This window comes from Pteronotus mesoamericanus, unplaced genomic scaffold, assembly GCF_021234165.1.
Source record: "Pteronotus mesoamericanus isolate MK-2021 breed Mesoamerican mustached bat unplaced genomic scaffold, CSHL_Meso_final scaffold_705, whole genome shotgun sequence".
Classification (NCBI taxonomy): domain Eukaryota; kingdom Metazoa; phylum Chordata; class Mammalia; order Chiroptera; family Mormoopidae; genus Pteronotus; species Pteronotus mesoamericanus.
The window spans coordinates 3516094-3531035 of record NW_026555326.1 but is presented as its reverse complement, the minus strand read 5'-3'; the positions used below and the strand labels follow the sequence as shown (position 1 = coordinate 3531035).

General features: G+C 35.8%; 1 protein-coding gene across 1 annotated transcript in view; it reads left to right on the top strand.

Moving 5' to 3' along the window:
• Window positions 1–12006, top strand: part of LOC129062051 (membrane cofactor protein-like) — a 33332-nt gene extending 21326 nt beyond the window's left edge. Inside the window, exon 6 of the mRNA XM_054562824.1 lies at window positions 11790–12006. Within this exon, the coding sequence (XP_054418799.1) occupies window positions 11790–12006 (217 nt within the window). The remainder of the gene's footprint in view (window positions 1–11789) is intronic.
• The last annotated feature ends 2936 nt before the right edge of the window (window positions 12007–14942 follow it).

The window sequence follows — 14942 nt, the reverse complement described above, 5'->3', positions numbered from 1 at the left end:
ATTTTTATCTTTGTTGCCTGTGCTTTTGGTGCCACATCCAAGAAATCATTGTCAGATTCAACATCATGAAGCTTGTCTCTATGTTGTTTTTCTAAGAGTTTTATAGTTTCAGTTCTTCTATTTAGTTCTTTGATCCATTTTGAATTCATTTCTGTATATAAGAATCAAATTCCATTCTTCTGTATGTAGATATCCAGTTTTTCGTGAACCTTGTTGAAAAGATTGCCCTCTCCCAATTAAATGTTCTTAACACCGTTGCAGTCATTTTACCATATTTGTGAAGGCTTATTTTTGAGCTCTGTATTCTGTTCCATTGGTCTGTCTGTATTTATGCCTGTACCACTGTGTTTTGATTATTGTAGTTTTTGAGTAAGTTTGTAAACAGAAAATGTGAGTTCTCTCAACTTTGCTCTTCCATTTCAAGGTTTTCTTGGCTACCCCTAGTCCTTTGAGAATCCATATGAATTATATGTTGGATTTTACTATTTCTGTAAAATGCATATTTAAGATGGTGATAGGGGTTGCATATAATCTGCAGGTTGCTTTGTGTAGTATTAACATCTTAACTATCTCAGGTCTTCCAATGCATGAACACAGGATATCTTTTCACTTATTTATATTGTCTTCTATTTCTTTTAGCAACATTTTGTAGTTTCCAGTGTCGGAGTCTTTCACCTCCTTGGTTAAGTTTCTTCCTAAGTATTTTACTCTTTTTTGATGCTATTGTAGAGTCGTTTTCTCAATTCCATTTTTGTTTTGTTCCTTGTTGATATGTAGAAATACAACTGAATCTTACTTGTTAACCTTATAGCCTGCAACTTCTCAGGCAACAAACTTATTTATTAGTTCCAACAGGTGAGTATGTGTGCATGTATGTGTGAAATCATGTCATCTAGAACAGAGATCATTTTATTTATTACTTCCCAACTTGGATGCTTTTTTTTTCTTGCCTAATTGCTCTGGTTATAACTTTCAACATTATGTTGAATAAAGATGGCAAACATGGTTATCCTGTCTTGTTCCTGATTTAGGGGAAAAACTTTCAGTCTTCCACCATTGAGTGTGATGTTAGCTAGGGAGTTTTCATAAATGGACGTTATTATGTTGAAATTTCTCTGTATTGCAGAATGACCTCTAAATCATGTATTAAGCCCTCCTGTATTTTTTAATTTTAAGTAGAATCACATTGAATCCCTAGGCTAATATTGACAATACACTAATGATAAATTTGCATGCTGTATCACAGAATATTGTCACAGGATGTTACTAGAGAGGAGGAAGAATGCTGATGACATTGAATATAAATTTTTAATATCTTTTAATAGCCCTTTAATGAGAAATATTGATATAATTTATATAAGAAAAATAAAATTATAAAAGATTTTGTACAAAGGCAAAAAATCAAAACCTATAAATTTAGAGGTCTGTAAGTCTTATATTTTTTACTTTTTTTAAATTATTTTCATTTTCTTCCTTTTTTCTAGGACATGTCACTCCCAGTGATGAATCACCAGTTAAAGACAATGAAGATTTAGGTATTATTTTAGTTTTAAATAACCCTGCGTTATGAGACCTTAGACTTCTACACAAAAATATCATATTTCAAGTATCTGTAGTTATAGAAGAAGCAGTCACAAATGTAATAATTGACATTTATTTTAATAGTGCAGATACCATGACAAATGTAAGCAGTAGTGTGTGTAGACACGTCAATAATATAATTTTAAAGAGGCACTTCAAATTACAATGACTAATAGGGTGAGGTAACTTTCTCAATTGCCATATTTGTTTGTAGGTTAAAATATATAAAACCTAAGTTGCTTTTCATGCGATAGTGTTACTTTTTCATGGCAATTTGTAAATAAATGTTCTTTCTATTCATAACTTTTATACCTAAGCCTTAAAGTACTCTAAGTTGGGTTAGTTATTTTCTAGGTCAGGCTGCTGCACACTTTGTGTAGACTCACAGGTTCACATGATATATGTTAAAGGAAATGATAAAGTATAATTGTGACAGTTAAGTGAAATATAAGGATTTTTGATGAGTAAATGAAGAGAAATATGTATTACTTTTTATATTAGACTAGTTTAGTAAGGTTAATCTTTTTATAAAATGCACCCTAGGCTTGTGATGTTTTCCCTCTGAACACTGTGATAAAACTGTCATTGTGCCAGTAAACCCAGTGTTCATCATAAGATGTTAAACACTTTATAATTTTTATGAAATGAAAAGAGCAGAGCTAAATATGACATTGTATGCTTTGACCTATACAAATTTAATAAAAATAATGGCAGTTTGGAAGCAGAAGTACTACTAACCAACATTTCTAAGATTTGAGATTTTGTAGTATTATTTATTACTCCCTGAATAGCGAAAAAAAATGCATGTTCAAATTGCTAATCATAATTTATCCATGTGCCCTCGTGTTTCATTTGCATTCTTAGAATGTTCTCAGTAAGACTGTGTCTTAAGTTGGGGGGTGGGGGTGCATGAGGAAATATTAATGATAAAAATAACATATTGTTTGTGAAAACTGCAAAATGTGTCTGTGTAATCAATTAACAGAACTTCATACATGATTTATTCCATAGACTTACTTTTGGGGAACAATATAAATGAAATTTCTAACAAAATCATAAGAATGATAGACTGAATACTGAACTAAACCAACTCTAATGGGATAATACGTTCTCCAAAATAATTTTCCTCTAATCTAGTGAATTCTAATTTTTATAATAATTTTTCCTAATATTTATATTATTCTAATTTTTATAACCTGGTGTGCTGACTACAGCACAAAACAATGACAAGTGAGGTTCTAATTGTTTCACAAGTTAGACCCTAAGCCTAGAATCAGATAGGAGGGTTCTGTGATCAAAATGACCTGGATGCACTAGCAGTTATATACACTAAACTAAACTGAGAAACTTTTTCTTTGCTGTAATTTATGGGTAATCTGATCAAAATTTAAACGCACCTGCTATCTGGAGACCCACATGTGCTAAATTACCTTCAAATTGGTTTTATTTATTTCTCAGATGGAGGACTTATTGCTGTGATTGTTCTTACAGTACGTAAGTGTCCGAAACTAGGATGCTACTTAAATCAAAATATTATTGTGAAGAAGTGCATTTTTATTGATTTCTTTAGTTTCTGTAGTTTTTATAGCTTGAAATTAAGTAGACCAGTCTAGAACTACTTGACGTTTTACATGATATTCTACCTTGTGTTGGTGACTGTATACTCTTTTGTATTCTATGTGTCCAGTTAATAACAAATCCTAAGTAATATATGTATGTGTTTTCAAGGTTATTAGTCAAAAGAGCTTGCATCCCAAATATGTTTTGAGTAATATTCTAAATTAAGCAAGAACTCCTCTCTGGCTTTCTATGGACTCTTTAAGTGATTCTAGGGAAGAGCATTTAGACAGTGAATGTCCAGATAGAATATTAATGTATATGTGCTTAAAAATATAACATTTCTGACCACTAAAATATAACTAACATTAGTTTCTGCTGCTAGATTTTGAACATTGGTAATTATTTTTTACAGTTACCTCTCACTTGTTTTCTGGTTTCTTGTAGTTCTTGGTGTTGCAATAGTTGGCGCCTCTGCGTACAAATATCTTCACATCAGGAAAAGAACATAAATTAAACATGTTTTCTCAAACATATTGTTGCTTCTCACTCCTTGACATACTTTTGTGGAGCTTTGGTTTGCACTGTGTATTGCATACTGCCTTGTTTTAAAAAGTGCCTGCATGAGTGTGCTGTCAGAATTGCATTTCCTTACTAAAAATGTTTTCTCCTGCTTTTAATATCATTGTAACAAGGAGTAATCAGCACAGAGTTCCTTTAGCTATTGTAACTGTAAGGAAAAATTCTGTGGGGTTTGAGGTGTAGGTTCTGCAAAAAATCATGGATTGCTCTGGGGCCTTCCCTAAGTTGGTATATTCTATTTACTGCAGTGGGGTGGCCAAAACTAGATTTAAAATAGTTCACTGTGGAGAATTTGACAATTCTATTCACTGGAATTTTTAGGATGAACGCTCCCATTTGTATAACTTAAATAGTTTTAAGAGGCTATATAGATGTCTTATTCATATACCCAAATTGAATTCTTTTCATTTAGACTTGTTATTTCTACAAGTAAACTAGGGGATTAAAGCAACACTAATTGACTCTCCTCTTATGTTTTCTTAATAGGCTGCAGTAAAACTGAAGAGTTAAACTTAAAGTTGCTGAGAGGGTTGAATTACCAAGGCACCTAATTAACTTTATCTGCCTTTTTATCCACAAAAATGGAAAAGGGGGAAATTTAGAATAGAAAAAATTTACAAATGTATATCTTCTAAGAAGAGTAGGATTTGTAAACATCACACTTAAATTTTAATGACATAATTTTCAGTGTAATGAAAGGTTTAGAATAAATACTGGAGCTTAGACCAAAATTGAAGTACTTTATTTTCAGCAATTTGTTTTTCTCTGTCGTTTTGGAGATAGCTTTGAAATTAAACTAATATTTTTAAAACTTTTTGATTTTGTGGTCTTTCATTTTTCTCTTATATTAAACATTGGTTCTATTTTTAAAATATCCATAATGCTTTTATTTGAATGTTATATTGTAGGACACATGATATATTTTTTAAATTATATAAACACAGTAGTATGAGTAGGAAATAGTCTTGGTGGAATATTTTAACAATTCAAAGATTCATATAGAAATAACTTTTAAAGAAACAAAACAAAATAGCTTTCTGCTCCTTTCTTTCCTTGTTTAAAGCGTCAGTGCATCAGAATACTTAAAGGTTCTTTAAATAAGTATGAATCAAACACTCTAGCTCCAGTTAATGGCTCTTTTAAAGGTGAAGGATTATCTAAACCATTGAACCCCCGGATTAAATGTCAGCACCATTACTGATCTGAGATTCCATTACTAATGAGTTCCAAGTGATGGTGCTGCTGGGCTGTACTATACTTTGAGTAATCAAAGTGAAGACTATTACAGTTGTGCCAATATATTTAAATTTGAAGAAATACAATGAAGTTTATAGGCAAATTTTTCTCCTGTTTTAGATAATTGGATATTTTTTAAGACTTCTCATTTATGTATATACTCTAGAAAAGATGTGGGGTAATACTTAGCTATACCTGTTTTCCTTTTAGAAAAGTAAAGATTTTTATTATATTCTTTACAATGTTTAATGTCCATAACCTCCCCTCCAAAAAGAAAAAATTGGCAACCATTGCCTTAGAAACTAATTTACTGGGCTCTAAAATATTCACAGACACTTCTCTACTTCTGGTGGTAATTCTGGAAGCAGGGTACCAGGCACAGACAATCAAACATTAGTGTTAAAACTTGTTACCAAGTGGATTGATGTAAACTTGTACTTATGATGATTTGGAATACAATTACCCTACTACAGCCTTCATACTAAAGTAGAAAAATAGGCCTTGGCTGGATAACTCAGTTGGCTAGAGCATCATCCTGATACACCAAGGTTGCGGGTTCAGTCTCCATTTAGGGCACATACAAGAATCAACTGATGAATGCGTGAATAAGTGGAACAACAAATCAATGTTTCTCTCTCTCTCTCTCTCTCTCTCTCTAACCAATAAATAAAATTTTAAACAAGAAAACTTGCACAAGTAGTCATTTTTAAGATTATTAAACATATTTAATACACTTGATGAAAAATGGCCAAAAGTTAAGAGATATATACATATATATATACTTATTATACTCTTACTTATAATGTGAAGAACCACCCTAGGTTACAATCAAGAGTTTAGGAGCAGAGTCTACAAAGGCCAGTTGGAGGGGCACTTTCTTCGTAAAGAAAAAAAAAATGATGTCTTTGATCCCAGAGACAAAGGGGAAGACAAACATTCCTACTGGAAGGGTAGCCCCTTCTATCTTCTTGTTCTCAGGATTCCTTGAGGCTGAAACCAACCAGTTCTCAGGCTGTTGTGAGCTTCAAGGTGTCTCAACCTCTTGCAGTTAATTTATTGAATGCTGAAGTTAGTGTAAAATAACTGTAATTAAAAATTTAGTTTTAGATTTTCATTGTCCTCAAGTATATTTGTTTTATCAGAGAAACATTTCTTTAAATTTATATTAATGCATACTTATCTCTCATATATTGGATTTCTATTTTTAAATGTATTTGAAGAAAAAGATACTACTGCTGCTACAGAAAATAAAATGAATTGACTTCAAAACACGTACAAATGTAGCAGTCCTGGAGAATTAAGGGACAGGCCTAGCCACTACGTCACCGCCCACAGTAGTTTTTAGGAAGCTGCTCTATCACAAGTGCGGTCCTGTGACAGTGGTGGCTCACGTGGTGGCCTCCCCACAGAGAGAGATCAAGAACCCAGGTCTGACTGCCGCTCTGACACTGGCTAGGCCTCCCGGGAGTGCTTGCTGTGACAAGCCTGCTGCAAGTAACTGGCTGGGCCCATTTTAGCCCTGGTCCGTCAGTTATGGTAGGTTGACTGAGGCAGGGAGTACAATGACATCTTCTAATTTGAATAGTTATTATAGTTAATAGTTCCAATTTAAGAGCTAACAATCCTACTGAGGACTTCAAATATAAGATGTGCTGTAAGTGTAAAATACATCACAGATTTTAAAGAGTTAGTATGAAAATGTTAAATACATGTATACTGGCTTAAGTAAAATATATTGAAATTAATATTGTTTCTTTTACTTTTCGTGGCTTCTAAAAAATTTAAATTATCCATGTGACTCATTCTATTTCTTTGACAGTGCTGGACTAGAGTGATGGATTTTAGGAAGATGCCTACTTTTATAATTAAAGGGCAGTAGAAACTTTGGTTCTTTGGGAGGATCTCTTACTAAAACTCATGATTTTCATGACAATAGGGGTGAAGGAGGCATTACTGAAATTGAATACTAGTGAAATTGCTACCTTTTAAAAAGTTTCATCTTAGAGCCAGATTTTAAATTGTGATATTAGGAAAGTACGTGTTTCTCTACAGTCTTTCCCACTGAAACTAAATTAAAATGAGAAAACATTTACTAAGTACTTTATCTACAACTGTTCTATTTCTTGGTTTGGAGGGAATAAAAATATATAATACAGAGAGAGAAGAAAAGTGAGACTAGTTAACATTTGAAATTATTTTTAAAAAATCATTTATTTCTAGTTCAGGGACTCAATAGTTTGTTTTTGTTTGTTTTTTTATTGCCCATTTCTAAACAGGCTTCTGGAATTTAATTTTTATATTTAATTATGTTTATCTCTGATGCTCTTTCTTTCCTTTGCCGTAGAGGGAAGCGGGGGTTACCGCTGCACGCAGCACTTAACAGAGGAAATCAGCCACTCCAGCTGAGCAGGCATGCTAAATGGGCTCCACATCCAGTGTGTCAGCTCATCTTTTCATCTTTTAAAATGATAAGTGAAGTCTATAGCTAAAATGGGAAAAACTATGGAAGTTACTCATAAAAGTAAAATAGAACCACCATGTGACCCAACGATTCCACTTCCAGGAATATATCCAAAGGAAATGAGATCACTATGCGAAAGAAGAGATATCTGCACCTCCCCAGATGTTAAAATATTACTTACAATAGCCAAGGATTGGGACAACCTGTGCTTATCAACATATGATTAGATAAATAAAATGTTATTTGTATATGTCCTACTATTTGCAACAACACAAATGGAACTTGAGAGCATTAAGTGAAATAAGTCACGTAAAGAAAGACAAACACTGTTGACCTCATATACAGGAATCTAAAAAAGCCAAACTCATAGAAAAAGAAATGAGATTTGTAGTTGCCAGAGCCAGGGGTAAGGAGGTTGGGGAAATTGGGGGAAGGTTGTCAAAGGGTACAAACTGCCAGTTATAAGTCAAGGAAGGACTGGAATGTAATGGACAGCATGGTGACTATAATTAGTGATACTACATTGTATATTGGCAAGTTGCGAAGAGAACTTAAAAGTTCTGATCACAGAGAAGAAAAAAATTTCTTTAAGTGTGAGGCGGTGAATATTCAAATTTTTGTGGTAGTTATTTCACAATATATACATCATCATCAAATCATATGTACATCTTAAATTTGTATAATGACATATGGCAATTATATCTCAATAAAAAATGGAAGAAACATTTACAAAAGTAATCTCCGGTTTCCTTTACTCTTATGAATGCAACTGTTAAGACATAATGGCAGCATTTCAGTGTGGCCTGAATGTAGTCATCAACCTGTGATGCTTCTTTGAAATGGGTATGAATTTGAGTGTGAACATCTTGCCTGTTACCCTTTAAATAACATTTGCATTTATAGAGCAAGTCAACACAGCATCACTGGTAGTTTTTAGGTCAGTAAGTGATTTTTCAACGAAATCTCCAAATTTGGAGAAATATCGTACAAAATGAAATTAAATTTTTTTGTTCAGAAGGTGATTTTGAAATCTTTTTGTTCAAAGATTAATGCCAACTTTTAAGGTTCATTCTGTCAACAGCTCTAACATGTGTTGAATATATTGTTTCTTGTAAAAAAATTTTTTACACATGTGTGTAAACACTTCAGCCATCAAACTAAAAACAAGAACACTGAAATTTGGGAATTTGAACAAAGTTGACTTCTTTAACTGAGAATATTATGGGAAAATACTCATAATAAATAGTGTAAAATCCTACTTTTCAAAAAAATTATGCAAACTTTTGGTGATATAAAAAAGCTATAAAGTTAATGTATGGCTTTTGTTCTTAACATTTTTCTAACATCAACAAACCAGTCAAGAATCAATACAAATTTAGAATCAGTTGCATGCTTCTGTAAAAAGTTAGAAGGTGCTAACACTCAATAACAAGATTTCAGATTTCTTACAAGTTTCTCAGGGAAAATTCTACTCTTTAAGAGACATAGAATCCATTCTAAATTCTGGCCACCATAGTTTTCTCTCCCTAATAGAATAAAAAGATAGCTCTTTTTTTTTTTTTCCAGTAATCTTTTTATTGTTGTTCAGTTATAGTTGTTCTCATTTTTTCCCCGATTACTCTCCCCTGCCCTACCCTCCGCCCGTCTCCCATATGCAGTCCTCTGCCTGCCATTGTCTTTGTCCATGGGTCCTTTACATGTTCCTTGACGCTCCTCCTTCTTTCCCCCATTGTCCCTCTCACCCCCCTCTTGTCACTGCCTGTTCTTTATTATTTCCATGTCTCTGGTTATATTTTGCTCACATGTTTGTTTTGTTGATTAGGTTCCACTTATAGGTGAGATCATATGGTATTTGTCTTTCACTGCCTGGCTTTTTTCACTTAGCATAATACTCTCCAGGTCCATCCATGCTGTTGTGAATGGTAGGAAGTCCTTCTTCCTTTCTGCTGCGTAGTATTCCATTGTGTAAATATATCATAGTTTTTTGATCCACTCATTTACTGATGGGCACTTAGGCTGTTTCCAGCACTTGGCTATTATAAATAACACTGCTATGAACATTGGGGTACTTAGGTTCTTTTGAACTGGTGTTTCAGGATTCTTAGGGTATCACCCCAGCAGTGGAATTGCTGGGTTGAAAGGCAGTTCCATTTTTAGTTTTCTGAGGAAATTCCATACTGTTTTCCACAGTGATTACATGAGCGTATTTCCACCAACAGTGCACTAGGGTTCCCATTTCTCCACAGCCTCACAGTACTTGTTGTTTGTTGATTTGTTTATGATGGCCATTCTGACTGGTGTGAAGCAGTATCTCATTGAGGTTTTAATTTGCATCTCTCTGATGGCTAGTGATGCCGAGCATCCTTTCATATGCCTCTGGGCCCTGTGTATGTCCTCCTTGGAGAAGTGTTTGTTCAGGTCCTTTGCCCATTTTGTAATTGGATTGTTTGTCCTCCTGGTGTGGAGTTGTTTGAGTTTTTTACATATTTTGGAGGTCAAACTGTTGTCCAAGGTATCATTGGCAAAAGACAGCTCTCTTAAACAAGTCATCTAGCTGTAGGCAGTTTGTAGAAAGTAAATTTAAATAACCTCAAGTTGTATCAGATTCTCAGTCTTTGTGCGCATGTCACTTCACCTGCAAAAAGGCAGAATAAATGTTAAGCCATGTATTTCAGAAAAGGAAACTTAATTTTGTGTGTTGGTTGTTGGTCCTAGAAGGAAGAAAAATCACCTAGCTCAGGTAGCACGTTATGCTCAGGTGGAAGAGATTCCCCCTCTTCTGAGTCCTCATACCAGTCAGGGTCTCTTTCAGATGAGCCAGTGGGCAAAGAGGAGGGACTGCTACTCTAATTCATTCTTACACGTTTTCTTTTACACTTTTATATTTAGTAGCCCAAGTTGGGCCAAAGAAACGTTGCCCTGAGTTGGATATGATTGGGGGATCGGTGGACCAGAGTGAAGACTATTTCACTCTATCGAGTGTGCCTTCTGCGGTCTCTGGTGAGGGGCATTAGGAAGGTGAGTTTGAGCGGGAATAAGTTGGAATTCTGAATTGAATATGGAGTTGAAGTTAAAATCCACTTATTGCCACATACTTACTTTCAAGAATGTAACACTTGCTTAGATGAAAGAATGGCTGAACTGTTTTTTTAAAGCCTCATTGAGGTATTTTCAGCCAGTGTTTGTTAATGCTTACCAACATAAATTGACTTTTAGAGTAGGTTCTGCTACACATTTAGTTTTTCATTTGGATATATTTATATGTAAGATTGATAGATATGTGAAATATTATTTATGTTCTTTTGTCAAATAATTTGTCTATTTCTTAGATATATTGTCACCAGACAGGGGCCTGGCCCTGAGTGGTCTTCCTCGGGCCAGCTGTAGTGTGTGGGTTTCTGACTTCGTGTAGGAAAGATTTCACAACACAAGTCCAGGTGATTGTGGAGATGCATTTATTAAAGCCGGGGACAATGAAACAGGGAAGGGCTTAGCATAGAAGAAGCAACAGGAGAGCCTAGGCTGGGCTGCCTTAGCTCACTGGGAAGTCAGAGAAAAGGGTGACCCTGGGGACAGGTTCAGGGAATCAACCTGGGACAAGCAGCCAGTGGCCCATTGCCTTAGAATTTAGGAGACTGGTGCCTGTGAAGAAAGGAGTCAGTGGAAGTAGAAGGAAAAGAAAATGGCCTGGGCTGCTTCCCAGAAGGAGAGCGCATATGCCCTGGGTCCTTTGTGTTGATTTTTTTATCTCTTGCTGACAGGACCATTAGGGGAAGTCTCAGGGGAGGGTTTCAGCAGAATATTCGTCATTTTTCCAGATATGTCCTTGTAGGGCTATGGTCTTTACTGAGTGGTTAGCGCCAGGGCAGAGACTCTTCAGGCTTGACGTGGGTTATGGCATCTCCTGCCTGGTTTTGCTGCTTTTCTGGTTCTGGAGATGAAATACAAACGACCAAGGCCTAGATGTTATCTCCTGCAAGGAAAAGTCACCCTTGTGGGGAATTCTGTGTTTTCCCCCCTTGTCCCCCTGCGAGGAACTTGACCAGCTGCACCTGGCTGTAAATTGCTCAGCCATGTGCTCAGCTGTCCTGTCTCAGTTTCCCTTGCCAGGGAATTTTCCTAGGTTTTCACTAGCCTGTCTCAATATGAATAAACCAGTTTTCTCTAGAAACATTTGTTGAAATGACAAGAAAAGAAAAACATTTGAATTAAAAGTTTCTCAAAACTGGAAGAAATGTGAAGTCCCTTGTATAGAGGCCTTTATTGTTCATTTTTTGAACATTGGACCTTCAAATCTAATTTAAAAAATAAAATGTAGGGTTGGAGAAGTTCCCTTTGTGATGACGTGCTTCTTTCCACTGTTTCATCTCAGCTCTGGCACTGTTTCTAATCAGGGCCCATCTTTGCTAACCATCTGTTTCCGTGGCCACCACTGGCGCCCTCACATCTCGGACCCGGACCTATGGCCGGGCTTCTCCACGCCAAGCCCATCCTGTTTCTCTCCTGTTGGCAAGTGCTCAGTGAACCTGAACTCTGGAGTAAAAACAAAAAACACACCAAAGAAACCTTGGCATCCTAAAATCAAGTAAATAATCCTCTAACAAGATTTTAGTTTTGTTCTGTATTATTTTCAAAATTTGCCTAAAATATAAGAATTGCAAACTCCCTCATCTTCCAAATGCATCATCTTTGTTTGAATCTAAGAAAACGTTTCTGTATTTCCCCTGAGACTAGAACCAAGAGAAGGAGGCGATAGTAGAATCAGTATCTTTCAAGTTCCCTACTGCTGCCTGCTCCATAGCAGTGTATGTCTCATTCTGTTCGTGAGCTTAAATATGAGCAAGATTAGGGACGGGAACTGGATTCCAAAGCGCTATTTCTGCATGGAAGTGGGGTGACACGACTCCACTGCACGTTAAACTCGGGTGGGGGCAGGAGCAGGGCTGGTTCTGCAGGGGGCGCAGGGTGGGCGGCGTGTTCTGTTCTCCTGCACCTTTGCTGCCTTTGCAGTGGCCCACGGCTGGGCTGGGGCCAGCGGGAACCGCTGGAGGTGAGCCTCCCACAGCTCTGTGACGCTCCCGAGTGAGTCTGGCACCGGCCCTAGTACATGCAGCTCCTGGAAGAGAAAACAACACTGTAGCCATAAATGACATTTTTTTTGGCAAAAGCAGTGTAGTCTTTTTAAAGCACGTGCTTTGCGTCTGCTTGATTCTCAGGTTGGAGGGTGGTCAATTCTCTGGAACGTGCAGAAGTATATAGGCCATTGAGTGTGCTACGCTTCATTTGATCTTTAAAAAAAATTTTTTTTAAAAAGGTAAATTACACACAGTCCCAAATTGTGCTTCCTTCCCATAGGAGACTCATGTGGAACTCCATCAGAACCCATCAATGGCATGGTACATATAAACAGAGACAGCCACTTGGATGAACAATTAATTATTCTTGTAAGGAAGGGTGAGTTAGGAGCAGTCTCTCTGGAATGTGAGTTCCAGAACAGCAGTGTCAATCTCTGTCCCAGTCTTAGATAGGCATGCTAGACTATTGCCCCCTGTGCTTCAAAAGTAAGCAATGGGTCTTCTGGAAAGAGATGGTAACTTGAACATAGGCATCTGACCAATGGAATATAAAGAAAGAGGAAGAATCTGTATCTGTATTATAAACCAGGGAAGGCACCACACTCCCTGGTAGTACGTGTGAAGGTAGTACATGGGAAACCTGGTAAGGTATCGCTGGATAAAAAATCTGCCAAATCAGTAAAAGGAAAAATGCTCGTTGAGCCCTGCAAACATCTGTAACTGAGGTCAGTGTGTATTATGGCTGAGTTGGAGGACTCTGAGGCAGTTGTTGGGAGGGTAAATCTCATGTAACAGTAGCTCTGGGAAACAAATATAAGCATTAAAGGGCTCGCAGAGTGGGGACACTAATGGAGTTCTTGCTCTTGACTTTTCCTTGGGTCAGTAACTGAGTAAAAGCCATTGTCTCATATTGGAGCAATTAAAGAAAGTTTACTAATTTTTAGTTGCCATAATAAATTCAGAGGGAAACAAAGGTATGTATCTTTCGGTAAAACTGACCTGGGTGACTGCCCCTGACCTATTCTACCCAAAAGATTGTGCCTGTGATCCAGGAAGCTTAAACTAGGATGAACTAACATTCACTCCTGCTCAGTTCTGAGACTGGAGATTTTAACACCTTTCCTTACAATCTCTTCTCCAACCCCTTCTCGCCTCCCATTGTGAAGAAGTCTAGAGCTCTTTCCTGCATGAGCAAAATAAAACAGCATGAATATATGGGAAGATCTGGCAACTGAAAATAAAAGAGAGCAATCTGAGAAATCAGAGAAAACATTCCTCTACAAACAATAAAGGGGATAAATTTCAAAACAGGATAGTAGAAATCTTATATTTGTTTGTTAACATAGAAACTATGAAACAATAAGAGGCATTTGTAAGATTTAATGATCTGACAGCACTAAAATTTATATATTAATAAGTATACAGGAGTCTAAAAAAGCAACAATAATAAGGAGAGTGAATTCTTTAAAGAGAGAGATTATGAGAAAAGAGAATTGTCCAGAAATAAACAAAAAGAAAACATGCTCTCACAGACACATCTACATTTGAGAAAAAGAAAGCAAAAAGAGGTGAAGCATTAATTAGCATATAATGGAAGATATTTTTGCAGGTCTAAAGAAAAACACTCATCGTTTGAATCTTAAAGGCTGACTAAAAAAATGCTCTTGCCCTACATGAAGAAAATTTATGAAATCCAAATACTAAAAATACAGCAATTATTCAGAGATAAACAGAAAAAGAGGAAATCTATAGTGGCATTAATATCCGCCTCCATACACTAAATACCAGAAATTAGTGTTTTGAGATAAAATATTGTGCCATAAAATTTCTGTACTCAGCCAAGCTATCATTTATCTATAAGAAATAGAAGTATAGTCTTACATGAGCAAGAAAAGAACAATTTCTACAAGCAGTAAATTTTTTTAAAGAACTCAAAGAAATATTAAGAGGCACAAAACTAGTTAAATAGAATCACCAACATTGTTCTTAGTATGGATCTGAAACTAAATATAATGACAGGACTAATTCTTAAAAGAGAATTGATGGAATATGAAAAAAATAATAAATGTCATATAAAATAATAGATTTTATCAGTACAGCTAGGAAATTGGGAATGAAGTAAAGAAAAAATTATGCTTATATTACATAGGGGATAAGTAGATAATATATGTTCTTGACATTATAAAAAGGAAATTTATTTCATAGTAGTATAAAATTGAAATATGTAACTTCAAAATTAGAAAGACAATGAAAAGAGCAAAACCACTTGGTCCATGTAACAAAGAGAAGTGAGAGAAGGAAGAGCAAAGAAGCTTTCTATCTCTTGCTGGAAATAGCATTAGCAAAATTAAGAATGGAGTTAGTCTGATGCAGTGCTGAGTTCCAGCCCTCTTCCAGGGTGCACACATCTCGCCTAGGAAGTTCTTTCAGGTCTATTTTATAAGAGCACT